Source organism: Bufo gargarizans, chromosome 4 (genome assembly GCF_014858855.1).
Source record: "Bufo gargarizans isolate SCDJY-AF-19 chromosome 4, ASM1485885v1, whole genome shotgun sequence".
In the NCBI taxonomy this organism is placed as follows: Eukaryota; Metazoa; Chordata; class Amphibia; order Anura; family Bufonidae; genus Bufo; species Bufo gargarizans.
The window spans coordinates 351221215-351248078 of record NC_058083.1 but is presented as its reverse complement, the minus strand read 5'-3'; the positions used below and the strand labels follow the sequence as shown (position 1 = coordinate 351248078).

Genomic DNA, 26864 nt, shown 5'->3' with positions numbered 1-26864 from the left:
GATGTTGTTCCAGAACTGTGAAGGCTTTTTTAGATGTTGTTTGGAAAACTCAAATCTGGCCTTCCTGTTTTTGAGGCTTACCAATGGTTTACATCTTGTGGTGAACCATCTGTATTCATTGTGAAGTCTTCTCTTAATTGTTTACTTTGACACACATACACCTACCTTCTGAAGAGTGTTCTTGATTTGGCCAACTGTTGTGAAGGGTGTTTTCTTCACCAGGGAAATAATTCTTCGGTCATCAACCACAGTTGTTTTCCGTGGTCTTCCGGTGTTGCTGAGCTCACCAGTGCGTTCCTTCTTTTTAAGAATGTTCCAAACAGTTGTTTTGGCCACGCCTAATGTTTTTGCCATCTCTCTGATGGGTTTGTTTTGTGTTTTTTTTCTGCCTAATGATGGCTTGTTTCACTGATAGTGACAGGTCTTTGGATCTCATCTTGAGTTGACAGCAACAGATTCCAAATGCAAATAGCACACTTGAAATGAACTCTGGACCTTTTATCTGCTTACTGTAAGGCCAATGACGCTGTGCGCTCCTACTGTCAGCAGGATGCCAGGTCGGGATACCTCGGACCGCTCACGTCCGTGTTCCATTTGGCCTAATTGGGATAATGAGGGAAAAAACACACACCTGGTCATGGAAAAGCTGATTGTCCCATTACTTTTCGTCCCTCAACAAGTGGGAGGCACATATGCAAACTGTTGTAATTCCTACACCGTCCACCTGATTTGGATGCAAATACCCTCAAATAAAAGCTGACAGTCTGCAGTTAAAAGCACATCTTGTTTGTTTCATTTCAAATCCATTGTGGTGGTGTATAGAGCCAAAAATGTTAGAATTGTCGCTGTCCCAATATTTATGGACCTGAATGTATGTTCTGAGTATTTAATCATTTTCTAAACTGCATAGAAGCATGGGTCTCTTTCATTCCAACCGCATGAGCCAATGGAACAGATGGTTTTTCGTTACCATTGTGCAACAAGACAGCTTTCAAACTTGTTTTGCTAGAGTCTATGAATAGCCTCCATTCATCGGGAACATGTGTACCATCTAACGCCATCATAAGACCATTTACATCAGTACAGAAACAGACATCTCTTTCCATTGCATAGTTTGCAACTAACTTGATGTGTCGATGACGAAAGTGTGAAGCTGTGGTACCTCGTTGTAGCAAATTCCATTCCTGAAGTCTAGAAGTTCTGACGTTTATTTAGATAATGACAGATCTCTTACCAGATCATCTAAATCTGATTGGCTCAGCAAGTGCGGGTTACACTCCAGTTTTTCTGGATCAGGAAATACATTGTGACAATCTAAAGCTTCGTCAGGATTTAAATTGCCGTTCCTGCTGTGGGAGGGGCAGGCACTGGATTCTCTACATCGTGTGGTACTGGTTTAAGAGCAGACTCACGGTCAGGCTACACAATTTGTGACTTGTTTCTCTTTGAATATCCGGTGACTTTAGTCATGCATGGTGATTTTTCTGCTCACGCCAAACCATAGGCACTGCAAAAGCCATTCCTTTCCCTGTTCCATTCAACCAATGCGTTAGCCCAGAGTAACACACAGTGCAACAAACATGAGGTGCCCAGCTTTTATCTTGATCTCCAATTTTAGTCAAAGTAATACTTGTAAGCAAGACACACTCGCTTTGCCAGATTCTTGCGCTGATCATAAGTAGTGTATTTGCCACATAAGTAGCAGAAATTGTCTGGATCATGAATACATTTGCGTTTATCCATCTTAAGTTTCAAAACTGATAGCACTATAAGAGATCACTTTATCAAAATCTGTCCAGCTTGCCTTTTATACTTAATGCTGACATCAGCCTGAGTGTGTCCAGACAGGTCTGGACACGTCCATTGGAATATTTCCAATATAATGCATTAATATTATAACTGAATAGGCTTTGCATGTATAACTTAAAATCTAGACGTGTCGGGCAAATTCAGTTCATATTTGGAATCAGCGCGCTCATTTTAGTATGAATCATGTTTTTCTATCAGTAGCAAAATCATTGTTGCGCGGTGATTGCCCGCTTATCACGTTCCGTGGCTCCATTCAAGTCAATGGATCCGCAAAATAACGGAATGCATCCGTATGTCTTCCGTATCCGTTCCATTTTTGCGGAATGATCTATTGTATAGTTTATGCCCAGCCCAATTTTTTTAATGTACTTCCTCTTTAAACATTATTGTATGCTTCCGTTTCAGTTTGCAATCTGCAAAAAACGGATCACAAACGGAAAAACGGAAAGGCAAAACGGAACGGAAATAAAAAAACTGGACAACGGATTAGTTAAAAATGGACCGCAAAATACTAAAAAAGCCATCCTGTCGTGTGTAGGCGGCCTTACCAAAATGTTTGCTACACGAGAAAGATGATTATATTTTGCCCAAAATGTATTTGGACAAACAAACTACATCAACAGTGAGAAAATAAAAGGAAAACTTTTTTTTTTGTCCCTTTTCCATCACAAAATACTTATTTTTTTTATTTACAAAATAAAAAAATATATATTGTTTCCACTTTCAAATTATATTATGTCTTACAAAAAAATAATGGAGCACAAAACAAAAGTATTTACCTAGAATGCATCATTCCAAAATGGAAATATTGCTCTGGACACTTACGCTGGGTTCAGACCTGAGCGTTCTGAAACGAGCGCTCTGTATGCACGATTGTACGGGCGTTTACAATCGCGCATACAGAGACTGGCGTTCACACATTGTCGCGCGTTCCCGAATTTCTATGTGCGGGAACGCGCGACAAACGCCCAAAAAAAAGCTCAAGCACTTGTTTGAGCGTCGGGCGTTTTACAGCGCGATCGTACGCGCTGTAAAACGCCCAGGTGAGAACCATTCCCATAGGGAATCATTGGTTCTTGCCTGTTGTGCGTTTTACAGCGCGTAGGAACGCGCTGTAAAACGCTCAGGTGTGAACCCAGCCTTAGACAAATTACCTTGATCACAAAAAAATTCAATAATATAAACAGTGAGCACAACTGCGTGGCACACATAGAGAAAAATGTGTTTCTATCTCTGTCCGCCAGGGACATGCTCAAGTAATAGGGAAATGCCTTATGCGGAGGGTCCGTGAAATATTTACTACAGCGGAAAGTCCTACCTGGTGCAGATTTGGGAAATGCTACAGGTTTGCTTCAATTGCACCTCTGCAATGCTATGAAGGGAATTTGTAACGAGAATTGACATGCTGCAAAGTTAAAATCCGCACCGTATGTGAAGTTATGAGCGCTTCCCGTTGTGGAAATTTTCGGACAAAATCTTTTAAAAGCTCATGTACTCTGCCACTACTGCATCGTCTGCTCATTAAAAAACCTGCAGGATAAACACCTTTACTCCAGAATTGTGGCTTAAAATAAATGGAAAAAAGAAAAAAGAAACACAGGGGGCTTTTGCGATTTTTTTTTTTTTTTCTTTCTTCATTTTTACACCACTGACTGCAGTTTTAAAATATGTGTGGGAAATATAGGTGCGTTTAGCTGTTTTCCCTCTGGATTTATCACTGAAAGAGAATGCAGTAGGAAAACTGCAGTAACTTTTCTAGACAAAAGTGTTAGATTAAAAGTTACGACAAATGTATCAAAACGTGTTATTCCATAAATGTGGCATAAAGCAGCCAAAGCAGAGTCAAGCAAAACTGACTTCACCGCCCCTCCCCCAAGTGTGCCCGTTCCTTTAAGGGCTCATGTACAAGAAATGTATTTTCTTTCCGCATCCGTTCCATTTTTCTGCAGACCATATGCAAAACTATTCATTTCAATGGGTCTGCAAAAAAAACAAAAAAACTGAAGTTACTCCGTGTGCATTCTGTTTCCGTATGTCTGTTCCTATTATTGTCCTCATTACAGACAAGGATAGTACTGTTCTATTATGGACCAGCTGTTCTGTTCTGCAAAATACGGAATGCACACAGACGTCTGTATTTTTTGCAGATCCATTTTTGCGAAATTGCAAAATACATACTGTCGTGTGCATGGGCCCTAAAACAGAGTTTATTATTCATATTTCTAAAGAAGGAATGTAAATCTTTTTTTCACTTTCAGGACTTTATCAGACAGGAATTAGGACCATTTCACACCATTCCGTATAGATTTCTATAAGGTAAACTCGTGTCAAAAGTATGTCCCGTTTAGCGCACTTGCGCAAGCCTCTGGATACTTTTTTTTCCTGGAAATCTATTCAATGCAGCAAAGACTGTCCACAATACTGTATTGCATGCACTTGCATACAGTTGAGCATTTTTTCTCAGATGATAATAAGAAAACAAACCAAAGAGGTGTGCCTCGTCTCTATGTCCAAAACACGGTATGAAGGGGACCTTTTCAAATTTGCACAGAGTCTCCATCAAGGTTTCCAACACCCTCTTTGTTATTTTTGATGGCAAGAACAGTGTAGGCTGCAGCACTATTCTACCCATCAGAAATAACAGAATCAAAGTACGCCATTAAAGTCAATAGGATCTGTCAGAATTTACTGGTATCTGATTACACACAAATGAAGCAGAGTGGACAAAGCCTTACTGTACGATTTGGGGAACACAGTTTGATTAAAATAAATGTGGAGTCTTGTAGTGATGATATCTAATGAATAAGTGAAAATTTGCATAACAATAGTATTGCCATAGCAGTTAAAGATAAAATGGACACCGTTACATAAGCTTGCTTAGCGAGTAATGCATATGGTTTATACGCTTTTAGGGAACTGTACCAGCAGTGATCTTGATGCAATTCTTGGGCCTTGTCCACATTTCCGTGTCAGTTATACTTCTGTGAAAAAAAGCGTCCGTGTTTCATCCGTGAAACTGTGCTTGAAGGATCTGTGTTGGGTCCACATGTCCGTTTTTACCCTCTGTGTGTCATCCGTAATTCACGGACATTTTTCAGCTGAAAATTGATTTCCAAAGCATCTCTATCAGTTTTCAGTGAAAAACGTACGCAACAAGGACGCCATCCGTGTTGTGTCCATAATTTTTCATGGACCCATAGACTTCATTAGACGTGTTTGGTCCACATCACAGACCAAAATAGTGCATGTCTCTGTGTTTTTTTTTTTTTTTTTTTTTACTGACACATCTGGTCAGTATACAGATGCTTGAACAGACACATTCAAAACAACGGGTACATGTGATGTCTGCATTTTTGGTCCGTGAAAAATGGAAATGTGAACGAGGCCTTACATACTAAAATAGGGTATATGAAACGAACACAACGCCAAGTGCAGAAGTGCTCATTGCCGGACACGGAAGGCGGCTGGAAAATGAATGCCAGCAACTCTTTCTGGTCTGTTAACTTGTAATAACAGGCTGCCAAGAAGTCAGCTTTGATGCAGAGTACGGAGTAACTAACCATGCATGCGATAGCTCAGTTCACATCTCGCCGCCTAATCCTTAAAGTACAGTTTGTTCTGGACACTGAATACCCTAATGTTCTGTGACAAAAATTCTGTAGTTTCATACCTTGGCTATGTTTGTATTTTCCGCAGCACTCTCTAGGCTGTCATCTGTGTTTTCTTCCTCTTGACGTACATCATATGTCTCAGGATAGTTGGATATAGATTGTGTATGCTCCTCCTGATCAATTGTAAATTTCAGAAGATCAAAGTACCACAAGCGTGGTATGTACACGTCATCACCGGATGCACCAGATTTTCTTGAAGATTCCACTTTCTTTAATTCTTTTTTGAAAACAGTTCTCAAATTAGCAATCTTATGTTTAATAAGATCTACAGTCGCTGAGGGACAAACAGTCTTACAAAGTTTTACCAATTTTTCATATGCTTCAGCTTTTTTTTGTCTGTTGGAATAATCAGCGCATTTCACCTTCCACAAGCAAGGAAAAGATCGGTACATTTCAATAAATTCTTTTAAGAAATCAGGGTTCATAAATATCTCTGCAGACATTTTCTTCTTTGTAATAATTACCTACAAAAATACACTATGAATTATCATATTGTCTCCTTTCCAACATTAAAAGAACATACTGTATTTTCTATGATGATGTAGAATCATAACAAGGTGTCAATAGGAGAACTTCCAAAGGTGAAATGCCATTTTTCCACCACAGATTTTCCTGTGATGCAAAGTAACAGCAGATTTATGGCTATACATTAAAGGGTGAAAACTTGCGGCAGTCTCGTTTTTAAGCTACATGTGGATGGATTTTCTAGAACACCATTCACATGTATTGTACTGTACTTTGCAGCAGATTTCTGGCGTAGGATGTTTTAGCTTAGGGTACTTTCACACTAGCGGCAGTACTGCATGCAGCACTTTTAGTCCGGCCGCCTCTCGGTGTGTGGTGCCACCGGAACTCTGCCCCTGCCCCCATTATAGTCAATGGGGACGGAGTGGCAGTTCGGGGGGGGGGGGGGGGGGGGGACACGTGAACTAGAGGCAGAAAGGATCCGACAGGCTGTTCACCCGCCGGAACAGCCTGCCGGAGTCCCCTGCCGCTAGTGTGAAACTAGCCTTACCCTTCAAAGGCTTCCAATACACAGGTGTGGGTTGTAAAACATTTTCCACATGGATTTTTGTGCGGATTTCCCTGCGTTTTTGCACCAAACCTACATGTGTTTCTTGCATAAAAAAAATATATAAAATAAATAAATAAAAAATAAGGTAAAATCCGCAGAAACAGTTGACATGCTGCAGATTTCAAAATCTGCAATGCAGGTTAATTTCCACAAGCAAAAAGATAGGAAATGTCAAATCTCATTACATTTTTTCTGGTACTGTACTACACTGCGGTCTTTCCGCAACTAAATCCACGCTGTGGTATGCAGGTAGCCCAAGTCTATTTCTGCTAATATTTCCCTCTTTGTTATTTTGTGGAGAGGGGGGGGGGATTTATCACGCCCTGAATGCCAGAATTCTGTCTTCAAAAAGTTGCAAAATAGGGGCTTTGCAACTTTTTGGGTCTCTCTTTATAGATTTTACCAATCACTCCCGTTTTGAAAAGTGGGTAGTCAAATGGGCGTGTCTAACTATTAATGAGTTTCACTCCAGATTTATCACTGAATACAACTCACTCCAATACAAGGGTGGAGTAGGAAAACTGGAGTAACATTTCTAGACGAGAATGTTAGGTTTAAAGATGCACCACATTTAACAAACACCATGCAACATTTGCTAAACTTGGTGCAAAGTACACTAACGTGGACCGTTGCAAAACTGGACTTAAGAAATTACTTTCATGATAAATTCCTCCATATCAGTCTGGGATAAGTTGCTCATAGTGGCCAATTAGGTTGCTATATGAAGCTTGAAAAATGTAAGCAATAATATGATGGTTTCATCTTTCTTCCACACTACCCTAAAGCACAGAACAGGAAGAGTTATGCGGCAATATAATGAGGAGCTTCAGGCATCAGAATTGTAAACACTTTTGTGTTTTCATTTTCCATGTACACGAAAGAAACTTATTTTATACTTCTGGGGGTATATAAGTATAAATCTATACAAAGCTTAAAGTTTTGGATTTTCAGAGCAGATATTTACTTCCTAAATATATGTATTTAGACTGAAGTTTTTGTTTACCCAGCACTTAACTGATGCACATAATTTTGATGTCAAACTGCAGGGTCAGATCTCAGTGCTGATGACCTACGCTCTGATCAGCAAGGGGTCCGAAACCTGGGCCCCCCTCCAATCAGCTGTTTGAGAAGGCAGTGGTGCTCGCTCAAACAGCTGATCGACGGGGGACCTGGGTGTCATTCCCCCCACTGATGACATATCCAAAGTCATCATATATATAAAAAAAAAAAAAAAAAAAAAAAAAAAAAAACACACCACCACCCACACTCAAAATACCTTTAACAGATGCCCTAGAGATCCACTACCTTGTTCTCTGAATTCACACCTCAGGGAGCAGGCATTAACCCCTACTGTACTGGGTCTATATTTTTTTTTCCTCCCCACAAAAATCAATTATGGTGAATAGGATTCTGCCGCTCTACCTGCTGGGTTGTGTCTCGTGCACAGCTTAACAGGCAGATTAGCATGACAGGACTGGTAAGCTTCAGCAGCGCCCAGGCTCTCGGCTGTTGGAGCTCTGCAATTTCACTGCGGGGCTCCCATCGGAAGGCAGAGGGAGAAGCATCCCTCTGCCTAACCTCACAGATACCCCATTCACTATTGAACACGACATCTGAGGGGTTAAATGACCGCATTCGGCATGATCGACTAGGCTAGTTATTGCAGCCGGGTGCCTGCTGTATTATACAGCCAGCACTCGCCGTGTATGTGGCGGGCTCAGCTCAAGAGCTCGCTCCATACAATCACACCGTACAAGTACATGACGGTGGCTGAAAAGCTTAAAGAGGACCTTTCTTCGGTCAAAACATTGTAAGATAATTATCAGGCTATATAGAGTGGCTCCGTCCGCCGGTATCTTCACTAAATTGGTTCTACTAGGCGGAGTCTGCCCTGTTTCACCCTGGGCGTTCCTTCTCTCAGGCTGTAGTGCTGTCCAATCTCAGTGCTCACAGCCTGGGAGAAAAAAATAATAATATTACATTATAATATTAATGCATTATATTGGAAATATTCCAATAGACATGTCCAGACCTGTCCGGACGCACTCAGGCTGATGTCAGCAGTAAGTATGGACAAGCTGGACAGATTTTGATAAAGTGATCTGTTATAGTGCTATCAGTTTTGAAACTTAAGATGGATAAACGCAAATGTATTAACGATCCAGACAATTTCTGCTACATGTGGCAAATAAACTACTTATGATCAGCGCAAGAATCTGACAAAGCGAGTGCGTCTAGCAGCTTGGGATGCATTTGTGCTAGTAGTGCAGAACTTCCTTGGGAACAGACGAGCTGCAAACAATGCTGAATTAGTAGACAACAAGCTTACAGCATATGAACAACTTGGCTGCCGAATGTCATTGAAAGTGCATTTCTTACATTCCCATCTTGACTTTTTCCCACCCAATTTTGGACACGTAAGTGACGAACATGGAGAGCGGTTCCATAAAGATATTTCTACAATGGAGAACAGGTATCAAGGCCGCTGGAATCCTAACATGATGGGGGACTACTGCAATTTGTTGCAACGGGAAAATATGACCGTTCACAAACGCAAAAGCAGATGCCTGAAACACTTAACAGTACTGGGCCTTGCTCAAGTAAGGCTTTTAAACTGAAAAATTTGACTTTTAGAAATGTTATTCCATTACATTTTCATACACTGTTTACTACACAAACTGTGATGGAGATCAATTATTTGTTGGAGTAAAACTCGTTCTGTTCAAAATTATTCAATGCTTTCCAAGTACTTAAAGGGAACCTGTCACCGGGATTTTGTGTACAGAGCTGAGGACATGGGTTGCTAGATGGCTGCTAGCACATCCGCAATACCCAGTCCCCATAGCTCTGTGTGCATTTATTGTGTCAGAAAACCGATTTAATACATATCCAAATGAACTCGAGATGAGTCCCTTCCCTGACTCATCTCAGGTTAATTTGCATATGTATCAAATCATTTTTTTGACACAATAAAAGCACAGAGAGCTATGGGGACTGGGTATTGTGGATGTGCTAGCATGCCATCTAGCAACCCATGTCCTCAGCTCTATACACAAAATCCCGGTGACAGGTTCCCTTTAATTCATTTAGGCATACTTAGGTATAGCAAGATTTCATGACATGTTACAACAATTCTGACTTCGGATTTGTAATCCACACATTCGATTTAGTATAGGACAAATGTTTTTTGCCCAGTAGCAGACGAAAAGATTTTTTGTTGTGTGGTGTTATAAATGAAAGGTATTTGAAAATATATTTATAATAGAGTAATATTTAAGTATTTTCATTGTCTTAATTCCTCGAGAACCCCTTTAAGAATTGGGTGGGTGCAGGAGCTGTGCACGCTTGATCAGCTGCAAGAGCCTGGCTATTACGGACAACCGAGGCCCCCTGCTGGATCCGCCAGTATCTGTGAAAACACATTAACTCGATATATGGGGTTTGCAGAGAGAGTGGGCTCCCTCTCTCTCCCCAACATTTTATTCTTTTCAAAAAAGCTTTTATTGTGTAGACCTGAACAAAAATAAATAGACATGAGGTATCACTGCATCCCTATCGACCAGCTCTATAAAAACATCACATAATCTACCCCAGTGGTCGGCAAAGTGAGGCTCGCGAGCCAGAAGCGGCTCTTTAGAACCTTCAATGCGGCTCTTTAGAACCTTCAATGCGGCTCTTTGGTGCAGGCTGGCTGGTGGGCGGTCGCGCAGCCATATCGTGCCGCTCAAGCTGCTTGCAAAATGTCCGTCATGCACCTCCTGCCCCGTCTGTCTGCTCCTTCATGAATGAAGCAGGCAGGCGGGGCAGGAGGCGCATGACGGAGGGAGAGATGTCATGCTGTGCACAGCAGCAGAAGGGCGGGCAGCGGCGCTCTAGTTCGGCTGCCCACTGCCGGCCATGTGTGGAGTGGTGAAGAGGCCGACGCTCTGGAGGAGCGAAATGTCCTGCAGCAAAAAGGTAGGAGCTGACCCCGGTGTGTACACAGCGCCGGGCACTGCACCGGCCCCGCCGCAAGTGTTCCTGCCTCCTCCCTTCCCCCCCACTAATACATTACTTTACTTACTAGAAGGCATTTATGGGGGATATCTGTGGATGACACATATATAGCATCTTATGCTATATATGCGTCATCCACAGATATCCCCCATAAGTGCGTCATCCACAGATATCCAATATCCACAGATATCAAGATCCAAATAAAAGAAAGTACATATAAAAGTATGTAAAAACAAACACACTCTGGGCTCATGCCCACGAATGTAAGGGCGCCGTGCCTGCGCTGTGGACCGCAAATAGCGGTCCGCAATGCATGGACACAGACCATGGGGCAGCTGCATGAGGATCGCGGACCCATTCACTTGAATGGGGTTCGCGATCCGCATCCGACTGCCCGCACCGCAAAAAAGTAGCGCATGCTGAAGTGAATGGGTCCATGATGTGGGCTGCACACAAAAAAGTAGTGCATGCGCTACTTTTTTGCGGTGCGGAGGCACAGCCAGAAGAACAACGGAAGCACTCTGTAGCACTCATATCCCGGATCCTGGACCCATTGAAGTGAATGGGTCCTTGATGCGGGCTGCACACGGCCAGTGCCCGTGTATTGCGGACCCGCCGTATGCGGCCTGCAATATGGCAACGGCGGACACACCATTCGTGTGCATGAGCAATATTTTAGGTTTTAAAAATGTGGCTCTCGAAAGAAATTTCAATCGTGGTTTTGGCGATATTTGGCTCAGTTGACAAAAAAGTTTGCCCACCACTGATCTACCCCATCAAGTAAATGCTGTAAAATAATAAAAACTGCCAAAACAGCGATTTTTTTGCTTCACAAAAAGTGCAATATCAAGCAATCAAAAAGCTGTATGTACCTGAAAATGGTACCAATGAAAATGGCATTTCGTCCCGCAAAAAAAGAGCCATCATACAAGACTATCGTTAATTTTTTTTTAAAAATATGGCTCTAAGAAAATGCCGATGCAAAAACAAGATTTTCTTTTTCAAAAATGCTGGTAAAACGTTGTCATTTCTTTATTCTGTTTCACAAAAAGGAAAATAAAAAGTGATTAAAAAGTTGTATGTACCCCAAAATAGAACAGATGATGGCAACTTATCCTGCAAAAATATAAGCTTTTACACAGCTCTGTTGAGAGGAAAACAAAAATGTATGGTTGTCAGAAAATGGTTGTACCCCAGAAGTTGTTAATAGCAACATGGTGCCCGTAAACCAATCCAACAAAATCTGCACTGTAAGACCCAAAAGGAGGTCTTTCCCTTTTGAATCCTGCAGCGTAACCAAACAGCAGTTCATGTTAATATTTATGGCATTTCGGTACCCGGACATTGTGTCTCTCAGATGGCACACGGTTTGTACAGCATATTGGACATTGAAATGCCAAATCTGTGGAAAACTTGAAAATGTAATTTTGCCTAGTCCCATGTTGATACATTTTTGCTAAACACTTGTGGGTCAAAATGCTCACTCCACCCTTAAATAAAAATACCTTGGGGAGGGGTGTAATTTCTGATGTAGGGTCACTTTGGAGTGGTTCCACTTATTATTGCACCCCAGAGACTCTACTGTTGTCAGAACAAGATGCATGAACCATTGGGACTCAAATATATATGGCGCCCATCTACTCCGGAGCCCTGTTGTATGTCCAAGCAAAAGATTAGGGCCACATGTAGGGTGTTTATAAAACTGGGAAGCACAGTGTAATAATAAGAGGGCTTTTTACACTGGACACAACATATTAGACACTGAAATGGCATATCTGTGGAAAAATAGCAATTTTTCACAATGAACCATTTGTGAATTAATTTAGCAAAATACCAGTTGGGTCAAAATGCTCACTACACCCATTGGTAAATTCTGCGAGGGGTGCGGTGTCCAAAAAAAGGGTAATTTCTTGGGGGGGGGGGGGGTTCTTTTTTTTTTTTATTTAACCTCAGAGCTAGTGATGAGCGAACTTCTGTTTTAAGTTCGGCGTCTAAAGTTCGGCTTCCGGTTAGCGGAGAATCCCGATATGGATCCCGATATGGATTCCGACTTCCGTTGTGGTCCGTGGTAGCGGAATCAATAATCGGTCATTATTGATTCCGCTACCACGGACCACAACGGAAGTCGGAATCCATATCGGGATCCATATCGGGATTCTCCGCTAACCGGAAGCCGAACTTTAGACGCCGAACTTAAAACAGAAGTTCGCTCATCACTACTCAGAGCTTCTGCAGTTGTTGGGTAATCACCAAACTAGGCCTCAAATGCACATGGCACTCTTTTCCTTCTGATCCCTGCGGTGTGCCCATACAGCACTTACGACCACATATGGGGTTTTGTCGTATTCAGGAGAAAATTGGTAACAAATTGTAAGGTGATTTTAACCAGTTATCAATTGTAAAAATCTAAAAGTTACAAAAAATATGTAACTTTTCATTTTCACAGCAAATGTTTTATAAATTCTATGAATTGCAAGTTGGGCCAAGATGCTCGCTACACCCCTTTAAAAATTCCTTGGGGGTGTAGTTTCCAAAAAAGGGGTCACTTTTGGTGGTTTCCACTGTAGGGGTACCTCAAAGTCTGCACAAATGCAGCATGACGCCTGAAAATTATTCCAGTGAAATCTGCACTCCAAATTTCACTGGAATACCATGTATGGGCTGCTGCCGTATTCAAGAAAAAAAAAAAAAAAAAAAAGGGTAACAAATCGCGGGGTGCTTTTTCTCCTGTTATCCCTTGTGACAATTGGAACCCGAAGCAACATTTTCTTGTACCATCCATCCAATTCAGCCTATTATCCTGCAAGTTGATCCAGAGGAAGGCAACCACCTCCCCCCATGAGGTAGAAGCCAATTTTCCTCACTTTACTTTTTCTTTTCAAATTATTTTTATTAATTTTCACAGAAAGGGGGTTACAAATCATAGTAGCAGATTATACTTGCGGTATAAGGCAAGGTACAATGGTACAAGTATCAAGTGATGTGAACAATAGCAATAACGCAAATTTTCCTCACTTTAGGAGAAGGAGAAAAAAAACTCGACTCCAATCAGAATAACTCCCTGGATCAACAACCCATCTCTAGTAACTATAACCTGTAATATTATTACACACCAGAAATACATCCAGGCCCCTCTTGAACTCTTTTAGTGAATTCCCCATCACCAATTGGATTTTTGTACTTGCCGTAAAATCCCTTTCTCGTTCAATGCATTGGGGGACAGAGTACCACGGGTATATGCCCAGCTACCACTAGGAGGCACTAGACATCAAAAAGGTTGGCTCCGCCCAGGTGGGCTATACCCTCTCCACAGCACTAGAAAAATTGTAAGGCACCTCTCACCTGCAGTGGTTAGATCACCTGCTGTGCACAGATGCCGCACCTGGATGCGGTAAAGTCCAGAAAATAGTGAAGAAATATCCAGCTCAGTTCAGGTGAAGTATTGTAACTTTATTCCAGCGTTATAAAATCCGTATACAAGTGTAAGTCTACGCGTTTCAGACCTCTTCGATATGTGGGTCTTCCTCATGACAAAAATCTCCACAGCACTAGGCTATTCAGTTTGTACCAAAAGAAGTAGGAGAGAGAAACAAAAGCGAAGAACCAACATGACCTGGACCGGGAAAGGAAAATAGAACAGCAGCCCGGTGACAGGAAGAGTAAGTAAAAACAAAGGGTGGGATCTGTGTCCCCCAATGCATTGAACGATAAACGGATTTTACGGTAAGTACAAAAATCCAATTTTCTCGTTAATGGCATTGGGGGACACAGTACCATGGGAGGTCCTAAAGCAGTCCACGAGGGTGGGATTGAAATCTCATGCAAAAAGAATTGAGAACCTAGCATGAAATGGTTCCAAAGGAAAAAGAAAAATATGGGAGACAGTCAGGATCCCATGGTCAGGTGCCTGGAAAACAAGGCCTGCAAGAAGGAACAAAGGGAAACACCGCTAGAGGATAAGGAGCAGGGCCAGATGTCCTGCGCGATAATCAAGAGTTGACCAAGAGGGGGGGCGTGGCTAGCGAGGCATGTAAGCGGTCGCACGCCGAGTGAGCTCCCGCTTTGACCTGGCTATTTATCCTGCAAACACCTTCGAAATTGTGTCTTTGAAGACCTAACAGGATAGGAGACATCGGCGGGCACCTGCCTGAGGGTTTGGCCTGATTGTTTGAGCGGCCATGTCTCGAAAACGGGAAGGCAGAGGTGGAGACAAGGATCTTCAAGATGGCGCCGGAGCGAGCACACCGAAGCGGAGAGAACGCGCGGCCGAGCTGCAAAGGGAAGCGGCGGCAAAACTATGTCATTATGCACGCTCCTCACCAGCTTCCAGTGCGAAACGGCGTCCGGACCCTCAGGAACATGCATCCCTGGACCGGGGAGACGACTCAGAGCCTGAGGAGCTGGAGCCCGCGGCCGATGTAAGTACAGGCGTCAAGAGATCTGCAGCCTCACAGCTACATAGTGAGGAGATAGGCCGAGAAACGGGGGACTCAGACTCTGGGGAACCCACACTCAAAGATGTGCTGCACGCCATATCCAAGTGCGGGAAATCCCTCAATGCCCTAACGATTCAGGTGGGCGCCATTAAGGAGGACATATCCATCATGAGGCACGACTTTAAAAAACTTGCAGAACGTACAACTGCATTAGAGGACAGAGTGGGGGATGTCGAAGATGAGGTACAACCTCTAAAGGGGGATGTAGCAGAGCATACCCGAATTTTAAATGCATTGGCGGCTAAGCAAGATGACATGGAAAACAGACTGCGCCGAAATAATGTACGCATAGTGGGAATGCCGGAGAAGGTGGAGGGGAAAAATCCTACCGAATTCTTTGAGGCCTGGTTGAAAGAACAGTTTGGCCCTGACTCTCTGACACCGTTGTTCGCGGTTGAACGTGCCCATAGAGTGCCTACTAGACCTCTACCACCGGGAGCTCCGCCAAGGACAGTACTAGCTAAATTGTTGCATTACAGAGACCGGGACATTCTTCTCCGTAAGGCCAGAGAAATGCCTGATCTGTCCATGGAGGGGCACAAAATTTCACTGTTCCCGGATTATTCCATGGAAGTGCAAAAAAAAAGAGCCCGATTCCTGGAAGTTAAGCGAAGGCTGAGGGGTCTGGGAGTTTCCTACTCAATGTTATACCCAGCCAGGCTGCGGGTGGTAGCCCTGAACACGACCACTTTCTTTGAGGATCCCAAAGAGGCGAATAGATGGTTGGACAGAAACGAAAGACAGATCCGAGTGGAGCAGCAACCCCCTGCTTGACGGGATACAGTTAATGATGGGAAGATGATGGTTTGACTGTCTCTCATCTTCATGGCTCTCTTTTACCTAGTATTGTGTAGTTGCACTATTTGCTTGTTAAATGCAATAACGGGAGGGGAGGAATTATGAGGGAGTACAGAGGGCTAACCATGCAATCAGGGGGAAAATATGTATGGATATGTAGGAGAAGGTGTAAGATGGAAGGGAAATGCGTACCTGTGTACATTGCAAGGGCAGGGAAGCTAATTTGTATTTTATATCTGAAGAGGGTGGTATTTGTTATTTGTTATATGTTATATGCTATGTGCAAGGTGTTGTATGACGTATGTTATTTTGCCGGGTAAGGTGCGGAGGGGACAATGGCGACCAGCTGCAACAGCAGTGAGGGCGGGCGGTTAGTTGCCTGCGCACTGAATTTGACTGTACTATTGCTAGTTCTGCTCCTCTCGCTGAGACTGTATGTCAGCGGAAGGGCACTACGGGCCTTACTGACGGGTTTAGTATAATCCCACGGGCCTGAGAGACGGGCGTGTTGTGGGGCCAGTTGGTAAGCCCAGTACACGGAAGTGTGCTTTAGTTTTACTGTCAGCATATGGCAGGGTTTCAATGGGGTGGGGGGGGGTTGGGAATAGTTGTAAGGCAGAGTAGTTTTCAATACGTGTGGCTGAAGAGCTGGATGAGGGTGTGTGTGAACTGGAATGTGATGTGCCATCCTCCAGGGCGGGGGAGACAGCCGGGTAATGTAATAAGTGGCACTCTGATATTGTGCAGTAGATGGTTTTGTGGTACTAATGGCTGACAGTGTTAAATTTCTTAGTTGGAATGTGCGAGGGATAAAAGACACGGCCAAACGGAGAGCGGTCATGGAGAGTATCCGGCCGTTACATCCTCTCATATGCTGCTTACAAGAGACTCATCTGCTACCAGAACAGGTAAATCTGCTCAAGCCATCATGGGCGGGGTCGGGATATCACTCCACGTACTCCACATATGCTAGGGGAGTTAGCATCCTGATCCATAAGAGTGTCCAGTTTTGCTGTCTTTCCAGCAGAGTGGATGATGAGGGCCGCTATGTATGCCTATATGGAACTCTATATGGACGGTTGTGTGTTATATGCGGAGTGTATATTCCACCACCTTACTCACCAATAGTGGTCAGGAAAGTTCTATCTTTCGTAACAGAATTCCCCGGGGTACCAGCCCTCATAATGGGAGATTTTAATAATGTAGTATGCCCTAGCATGGATAGGATGGGGGGAGCGGTGAGAGACCAATCGAGGGACTGTACACCGTTTGGAAGGCTCCTGCAAGAGGTGGCCTTGGTGGACATATGGAGGGAAAGGAACCCGCAGCTACAGCAGTATTCTTGCTGCTCTAGTTCATTTGGATCGTTATCCAGAATTGACTTAGCATTAGTAAATGAGGAAATGGGACGATTAACACAGGAAGTTCAATACCTGACTAGACGACTAACAGATCACTCTCCAATATTAGTGTCGGCTACATTTAAACCCTGTAGGTTGGGGAAGGGTGGATCGTGGACGTTTAATCCGTTTTGGCTGCCCCTTTTGGCGGAAGTAGGTAATATCAAGGAGCAACTGGAGGAATTCTTCCGGATTAATTTGCCAGATACGTCACGGTTGTTAGTGTGGGACACAATGAAAGCCTATGTTAGAGGGTTACTTATCGCGCAGGTTAATAGGAAAAAAAGTGAAACTAGAGCTAAAGTACAGGCCCTAATGCGAGCAGTGGAAGTGGCGGAGGCTACCTATGTAGAGCAACCTATTGATAGGAATAGGGAAATTTGGGTAGGGGCACAAAAAGAACTAAATGTTAGATTATTACTTAACGCCAGAAATAAACTGTTTTTCCAGAAGCAGGCTTACTATGAAGAGGGAGAAAAGACTGGGAGAATGCTGGCCATGATATCCAGGGCGCAACGTTCCTCTAGTTACATAGTGGCTCTTAAAGATGCTTCTGGGAATCGATGTAGTGCTCCGGAACAGATATTAGGAATAATGACTGGATTTTATACAAACTTATATGCTTCCCGACTAACGGCATTGGATGCAGAGATAGATTCATTTTTGGCAGGTCTGCAACTACCAACTCTTACAACCGAACAACGGGTTAAATTAGATTCCCCTATTACAGTCACTGAGATGGAGACAGCGTTATCCAGCATGTCCAATAATAAAGCTCCAGGGAGTGATGGGTTGCCGGTGGAGATTTATAAGCGGTTCGCCTCAGTGATGCTGCCTCAGTTATTGGAGGTCTTTAAGGAGGCGAAGATGCAAAAACAGCTGCCCCCCAGCATGACTGAGGCGACGATTGTGGTCATCCCGAAACCGGGCAAAGATATCATGGAGGCGGAGTCTTATAGGCCTATTTCACTACTCCAGGTGGATATTAAGATTCTAGCAAAGGTCTTAGCAAACCGTATGAATGCGGTTATTTCTACGCTGATTCACCCAGATCAGGCTGGCTTCATGCCAAATATGTCTACGGCAGTTAACATCAGACGTCTTTTTCTAAATATCCAGGGACAGGCCCGTAATCCGAATGCGGCGGTCGCATCTCTTGATGCGGCCAAAGCATTTGATAGTGTGGAGTGGAGATATCTGTGGAAGGTACTAAAAAAGTTGGGGTTTAGCACCGCCTTCATAGATTGGATTCGGCTCTTGTATAAGGACCCAAAGGCGAAGATCAGAGTGAATGGCAATCTGTCGGATAGCTTTGCATTACACAGAGGGACGAGGCAGGGTTGTCCTTTATCGCCCCTGTTGTTTGCAATAGCAGTTGAACCATTAGCGGAGGCTATCAGGACTTCTGAGCGGATTAAGGGTTTTGTGTACGGCTCCCTGACGGAGAAAATAGCATTGTACGCAGATGACATGCTACTGTTTTTAGATGACTGGACTGTATCTCTCCCAGCAGCAATGGAGGTGATAGATAAGTTTGGGAAGTTGTCAGGGTTATGCATTAACTGGACAAAATCCGTGATGATGCCTCTGGAGGATGATGACAGCCGGATTGACGTGAATGTGGAGGGTCTACAGGTTGTTCGGTCTTTCAAATACCTGGGTATCCAAGTATCTAATACGGATTCGGAGTTTGAGAGGTTGAACATCGCCCCTTTGCTGCAAAAGTTTAAGCAGAAGGTCAATGCATGGGTAAAACTACCACTGTCATTGATAGGTAGGACTAACCTGATCAAAATGATACTAATGCCCCAGCTTTTATACATGCTACATAATTCCCCGGTTTGGTTGCCGCTGAGACTTTTTCATGTGGTGAATGCAATATTTAGGGATCTCATCTGGAAGAAGGGCACTCCAAGGATTAAGCTTGCAACCTTATGTAGGCCTAAAACAAATGGGGGGCTGGGAGGTGTTGGCACCTATTGTACTGTATTGAAAAACTGCAAATAAAAAATTATCTGATTTAAAAAAAGAGTTGACCAAGAGTGCACTAGAGAGCCCGAGGAAGGATCTAGAAGAACCAGGGCTCCCCCTGAGGAAACAGGAGAGTAGCACAGGAACGTCTGTTGGTAACGACCTAACGCTCTGCATATGAAAGGATGTAAGGAAGCTCCAGGAGGAGAATCCCTAAGACGACAGACCAACAAGAGAAAATAGACTATGAGGGTGCCTGGCAGGAGATAAAATTCCTGGAAAAAGGACAGAAGCAGTCCTCAACCAAAGAAAAAAAAAAAAAAAAACTCCTCTAAGTTGTCTCAGACCAAAAACATGGGCTGGGTAGAGAGGAAACAAAGAAGCACTGGAGGCTAAACGCTTGAGAGAAATAACAAAGACTCACAAGGGAAGGGAGCGAGCCCCTTTTCACAGCAAGGAAGGGGGGAAAGAGAAACACCCTATGAGAAGGTGGAAACCTCTTTCTGCCAGAGAAAACAGCCAAGTCTTTGGTAATGGTTAGGAGAAGGGAACGTAAAGACCTGCTTTTCCATACAGAGGAGGCGAGGAACAAGTCTCTGAAAGACATAATATCGCAGTGAAATTTAAGACCAGAGCTATCCCTGGCCACATAAAATCACAGGGAAAAAAAGGAACCAATCGCAGGCCCTGGTAATACAAGCGGAGACCCACTGGTCTGAGAGATATTGGAGTAGAAGGAGGAGACTCCAAACAGCCTAAGGAGGAACAGTTCTCCAAACAAGGGAAAGCCTCAAGAAGGCAACAACCTATGAGGACCCAGGAGGGAAAAAGACCAAACCAGGCCCAAAGAAGCAGCTGTCATACAGAGCCTATGCGGTCAAAATTCCATGGGTAGTTTCCCCAGAAGGGAGCGGCCCGCTAGATGGTCTGAGAAAAAGTGGTGGTTAGGGACTTCAAGCAGGATTACCCGGACAGGGGCTCAAGAAGGGTCCAAAAAAAAACGGACCACCTAAGGACAACAATAGCCAGAAAATCAAGGAAACAACATCGGCCATCCCAAGTGTAGTGGCCAGCAAACTGTATAACATTGTCCCAGAAGGGGCAAGTACAGCAGTATGGATTTAGTAAAAGAATCGCCAAACATCCATATATCAGAAAGGATGCAGAAGTCGGCCGGGGAAGCCGGGAGAGACTACACTAACATGTAGAAACCAGCTACCAGCAGAGCACCCCCAGGGAAGGGGGAAGGAACTGACAGGTGCAGACAACGGCTAGGCCCAAGGGAAAGGCTCTTCTGTCATGTAGCACAACTAATCAGAGAACATAAGAGAGTACCAAGAACACCCGGACCATGGAAGAGGTAAGGGACATTGTCCAATACCAGAGCAAGCAGCGGAAAAGTCCACTCACCGGCAGGTGTGTGGCACTCACTAGTCCTGTCACAGCCAGATCAGAGAGGACATCCAGCGAAGACGCATGTCATTGACCACCAAGAAGGATTCTGTATGGTGGATGACCCAAAACCAGAGATGACCCAAAACCACAGTGCAGCATGCAGTAGTACTTTACAGGGTTGACAAAGAACAATCCTAGCATGCCAGCCAACAACCTGCCCACGGAGGGAGAGCAGTTGTCTAGTGCATAATAGGACTGGGAAGTCTTGTTAAAAAGTGGGCAATTAAGTAAAAATCATTCCTAGTACAGAGGCAAAGAGAAGACTAGAGAGCCTGGTTCAGGAGGAACTGCAGATCTGAACAGGCCAGCAATATACTGAAACAAAGCAACTCTACTCCGCCCAGGAAGAATGGAGACATATGGATTACCAGGTATGCCATGTATGCTAGAAACAGAAAAGGGTGATGAATACAGCATCAGGAGATGGAAACATCACTCCATGTTAATGGGGGGCCACATGATTACGCCCAGTAATGCAGGAGCCGTATGGGCCGCAGATTGTACCAATAGAGCATAGCTCTTGGAGATACTGCAAATGCTCCGCCTATAATAGGAGTAATGTGGCTGCATGGTGCTCATTATAATGAGAGTGGAACAGAGCTACAGCATTTGGAAATGCTACAGTATATGGAGGCTGTACAGGTACTCTACCTAATAAGGGAGAATAACGGCTGTGTAGTGCAGACTTAAAACCAGACTGGTGTAAAGGGCACAGCATCTGGAGATGGCACAGGAACTCCACTTGAGAGGGGAGCGATGCCTACATGGTGCGCACTAGAAGTGCAATGGCTACCGCATTAGAAGATGTCCTCTATACCTCGCCTGGTAAGGGAGAAATAGGGATGCATGGTGCATATTAGAACCAGAGAGGTGTAATGGCTACAGCAAATCTGGAGATGGTACAGGTACTCTACCTCTAAATGGAGCAATGTGACTGCTTGGTGCACACTAGAACCAGGCACAAGAAATCTACAGCCTCTGGAGATGGAGCACCAGAGAACCAGACAGGTGTAATGACTACAGCATCTGAAGATGGTACAGGTACTCTACCTATGAAGGGAGCAATGTGGCTGCTTGTTGCACATTAGAACAAGTGTACAGGTACTCTACCTATGAAGGGAGCAATGTGGCTGCTTGTTGCACATTAGAACAAGTGTAATGGCAACAGCCCCTGGAGATTAAGCTCATAGAACCAAACAGGTGTAATAACTACAGGATCTGGTACAGGTACTCTACCTATGTGTTCAGATACGGCTGCATAGTATACTGTAATGGCTACAGGCACTCACTCTGGTGAACCAGGACTCTGAAAGTCCACTAGAGGAGATACCAACCCTGGTGGACATTTGTCTTTAGTCACCCAGTGAGAATCTGTATGGTGGAAGACCGCCTGATGCTCTGTTTCCGAGAGAGAATCGGAGTAGAGGTGTCACACGAGGCAGCGGATAGAATGGCAGAGTAGGACTTGTCACCAGCCTGAGGCCTGTCCTGGGAGAGACCCGAGGATGCCGAGGAGGAGCGGGACATGGTTGTGACAACAAGAGGTCGTCTGCGGGACCTAGCAGAGAGTACCCTATAAGCGGAAGGGTCACTGGGAGGGCAGAGGTTGCCACAATTTTGGGCAGGCAGTCGGAGCAGCCATAGATTGGGAGAGTCGGACAGGATTCCCTGTGGCTTGGGACAGGGAAGAGGCCCAGTCAGGAGAGACCGACAAGAAGTAGGTTAAGGCGTCATGAGAGGGCATGGGAGCTACTGCGCACAAATAGGGACAGGCTCACCGCGTGGCAACCCTTTAGCGCAACAGGCGAGGTGGTGCAGCAGCTGCAGAGGTGACCAGGAGAGCTGCCGGCAAGATGGAGGCTTCTTCTCCCAGGAGAGAGAAGGATCTGCCCCCCCACCCACCCCACCCCGGCTAAAGGCCCGCGCTTATCCATTATAGGATGGAGAAGATGGCTACGGAAGAAGCCCGGGAAACCAAGAGGGGGCGGGACGAGTGCAGGCTCAATAGCCGGAGCCTCGATTTACAAGGCGGCTGGGAATGCAGCGCCATCGGCGAGCGGATCGCGGGAACCCCCCTTCAAGAGTAGAAATTGGGTGAGGAGGGTGGGGGGGGGGGGTAAGTGACGCCCAGAAAGGGGCGGCTCGGACTAAATGGAGCACCAGGGGGCCCGGGGACGGGACAGAGAAAGAAAGACGCGGCCTAGTCCCGGAAAAAGCCAGGGACTAAAGTAGATGGGAGGCCGGGGAGTGGACGGGGGGGGAGGGAACAAAAGCAGAGAGAAATTCCGCCCCGCCTAGGGGAGAAGGGGCAATAGCACCCCAAACCCCCAACAAGGTGGATCCCACCCCCTGGCCATGCAGGGGACCTCACCCGGGACCCCCACTAACTCTGGTACAGGGACGCAGGGGAAATACTTACCATCCGATGTCTTCGTGCGCTGCAGGGTCTCCCCATCGGCAGACTCAACATGGAGACCGTGGGAATGACGGCATGCCACTGCGGATGCAGTCAATGGGGACTGGGTGACCGGAGAGGTACCCGAGTACACGCCTGCAGGGGGTGCAACTAAAGTGGAAATCCATGATGGAGCCCCATCCTGCGGCAGGTCGAGACCTGCAGAAGAAAGAAAAAATAATAAAAATAAAATAATAAAAAGCAGCAAGACCTGCGAAAAAAGAGCAGGTCATGTCTGCCTCCTATGGAAAATAGACTATCACTGAATAGCTTAGTGCTGTGGAGAGGGTATAGCCCACCAGGGCAGAGCCAACCCTCTTTTATGTCTAGTGCCTCCTAGTGGTAGCTGGGCATATACCCATGGTACTGTGTTCCCCAATGCCATTAACGAGAAATAAACGTTTAACATTTATGTTTTTTTTTTTTTTTTTTACTTAACTTTTAACCTCCTTAGGGGCTAATAGAGATGTATTAAGGTGAATGGAGTTCTGTTAGCTGTGCCTTGAGGTTACCAGATGCCACGAACGCTGTTGAATGTGGAAACTAGGGGTTAAATGATAGGATTTGGCGTGATTGCCATTCCTCGTCATTGTGGCCGCGGGCCTGCTGTACTATACAGCTAGCAACTGCCACGTGTGGAGCGGGCTCAGTGCAGCAGCCCGCTCCATACAATTCCCTTATGCATAATGCCATACATGTACGGCATTATGCATTAAAGGGTTATTGGGAGGCACATGGTGTTATTAATGTCAAACCTCCATGTGCCTCATAGTAATAGTGACACCATCATTAACCCCATGTTGCCCATTTAATAAGGACATATCTTCATATAATCGGCATGATTGCCTTCCTAATGATGGGGTCACTTTGCTATTAATATAAGGCACACTAAAGGTACTAATATAATGAAACCACATGCCTCACTTTAATACAGGCACACAGCATAAAGAACATACTTGTAAAACTGGAAATCTCCTGCAGCAAGATCTTCCTGGATGCTCATACATTAACGTACCATTGAGCACGGGCCCCAGTAACAAGTGGATGTTATTGGTCACATGGAAATATCATCAAAGTTCCATTATCTTATCCGCATTCAGCACCGCAAGGACGCGGTGAGTTTCCCCTCTCGCCTACCCTCCTATTCTGGCCCCTCCCTGAAACTTCCCCATTGGGCACTAGGCTTTTTCATTGGTGGCAGTGACTGGCGCGTCGCAAGGAGGAGGGACGCTCCTCATTGAACCGAAAAAAAACTGACATTGGCAAAGTGCCGCTGATTAATCAGACTGATGGTCGGTTCCGTGTTTTTTCTCGATTATCGGCCCAGCCCTAGATGTTGTCGTATTCAGGAAAAAATGGATAACAAATTGTGGAGTGCTTTTTTTTCCTGTTGCCTCTTGTGGAAATAAAAAATCTGGAGCTAAAGAAAGATTTTATCAGCCAGGCCCCTGCTGCTTATAAAGACACCGCGTGTGGGGCAGGGGAAGGACCGCACGATGAGAATGCTTGTCTTGGTGTGCCAATTTAGGACGAGCATTATCGCCCTAGGTCCTTATGGTGTTAAAGGGGTTATCCAATTTCTCAAACATCCCCCCATGTGCCGGGCCCCTCACAAGTAATAGATTTTCCCCGCTCCCGGCGCCACTGCTGGGGGGGGGGGAAGGGGGAGCAGCCAATGGCAGGCGGGGATGTGGACAAGCCTCCCTAGCATCACGGGTGACGCTATGTGCACAGGGAGAAGTAGCTGCGGCGGTATGGGGACCAGGAGTGGCGCCGGGAGAGGGATAAGTATATTACCTGTGAGGGGCCCGGCACATTGGGGGGGGGGGGGGCTGTTTGAGAAATTGGATAACCCCTTTAAATAGGTAAACATCAAGGTGACATACTCCCTTGAAGCTGATTTCTTATGAAACTAATGCGAATTTAGCTGAGTGTTTATAAGATAAAGAGATAAGTGTTACAGACTGAGCCATCAGAGCAGCTCTTTTGACAGATTTTACTGTGAAGGGGACAGAAAAGCTTGCCTGTAGTATAAAAATGTATTTAAATGTGTTCTATTATGACACGCTATACCTCTTTTAGAACAGTGGGCTGCATTGTAGTGAAAATCTAAAAATGGTCACATATAACAAATGCAAACTTGAAGTTGGAACCAAAGTCAAAACTTTGGTCATTACCTTTGCATTTGTTGCTCTGTAAATTGCTGGTGTTACTGCTTGAACATGCTGACAAGTTATTTTTTTGAGTAGCAAATATACTGCTGCGATTTTTACCTATGAAGCAAAAAACATCAGTGACTGCAACTTAAAATGTACTCAGTTACCAAACTTTGGCTATTGCTGCAATTTCTGCTTTACTAATATATGTCTGTTTTTGGGTTTTGGGTTAAATTTGTATTTTAGTTTCCTTCACACACAATTATACTTTTTTCAGCGATTTAAAATGATTGAGTTTCAAGTATTTTTTTTTTAAAGAAACCAAAGAGGCAAAATGCCTTTGTCAGTGCCACGGACCCTTAATTCTACAGACCACTGAGGGTGTTGCAAATATTGATATTAGCTTGGGTCCAGCTCTTCTGTGGCGAGCCTTGTATATATGTTTGTGTGTGCAGATCTGTGTCTGGTCATCTAGGGCCTTTGAAGTTGTCTTCTAGCTAGTCACACCTCAGCAACTTGAGATAACACAGGGCAGGATTCATAAAACTCAAGAATCTAGCTATGGGGCAGATGGATATAGAAAGAGAAAAGAAAGCAGCAGATTCTCAGTAAGGAAGTGTTCCTTCCCGACAATCGGCTGCTTGTCAGTGGAGGAGAGTGCTGAGTATGGGGATTAGTGATTGCTAATGCCATCGCTCGTCCCCATACGGACTCATTGTTTGCAGGCAGCAGATCATGTTTACACAGTGCACTGCGCCACCAATGATAATATAATTAACATTTAATACAGGAGGCGGGTGCAGCACCTGAGGGGTTAACTGCCGCTAAATGCAGCTCCCGCCTCCAGGATTTGTATTAAACATTTACCTTCATTGGTGGAGCAGTGCGTCTGCCCCTCTCTCCTCATTGGTGGCAGTGGCAGCAGTGGCACAGGGGGGAGGGAGAGACTGCTTCCTTCTCCCCCTGTGCTGCTGAGGAGAACACGGAGCACGCTGAGAGCAGTGCGCTCATTGTTCTCTGATACTAGACTGCGCAATAGCGAAGTCTAGTATCGAAATAAGGCAAATCCTGGTATCGAAGTCGATACCAGGCAAAAGTATCGATTTGGTATTGAAAATTCGATACCCGAAAGAACCCTAGCACAAATGATTGGATGCGCGTTTTGCCTGTTCATCGGGTAATCAACGGTAAATTTACACTGCCAGATAAGAGCTAATGAGCGCTCCTATGAAAACTTGTTAGTGATTATCTTTGGGATACTTTGCCAGTGCTCTATAGTTCATAAAGTATGAAAAACGAGGGCTAGGTGTCATTTCTTGGGGGCTCATCGAAGTAGTGACAGAGCCTATACAATATGGGTTTATAGAGATACTAGGGAGTCATCCAAGGCTTCCTGTTAGGCCGAATGCACATAGCGGCCTGGATTCCTGCTGAGAGCAGGAGCGCACAGCGTCATTGGTTGCTATGATGCCGTGCGCTCCCTGCTGCCGCCACAGTACAGTAATACACTGGTATAGATCATACCAGTGTATTACTGTATTGCGGCGGCGGCAGCAGGGAGCGCACGGCGCCATAGCAACCA

General features: G+C 44.8%; 1 protein-coding gene across 4 annotated transcripts in view; it reads right to left on the bottom strand.

The window, feature by feature from the left end:
- The window catches only part of LOC122936099, a 50344-nt gene that overhangs the window by 16204 nt on the left and 7276 nt on the right, over positions 1 to 26864 (bottom strand). For 3 of the 4 annotated variants that reach the window (XM_044292117.1, XM_044292119.1, XM_044292118.1), the window contains one exon: positions 5480 to 5944. In XM_044292117.1, the coding sequence (XP_044148052.1) occupies positions 5480 to 5944 (465 nt within the window). Of the gene's footprint in view, positions 1 to 5479; positions 5945 to 25303; positions 25400 to 26864 lie in introns of all 4 variants that reach the window. The other variant, XM_044292120.1, reaches the window with a different exon arrangement.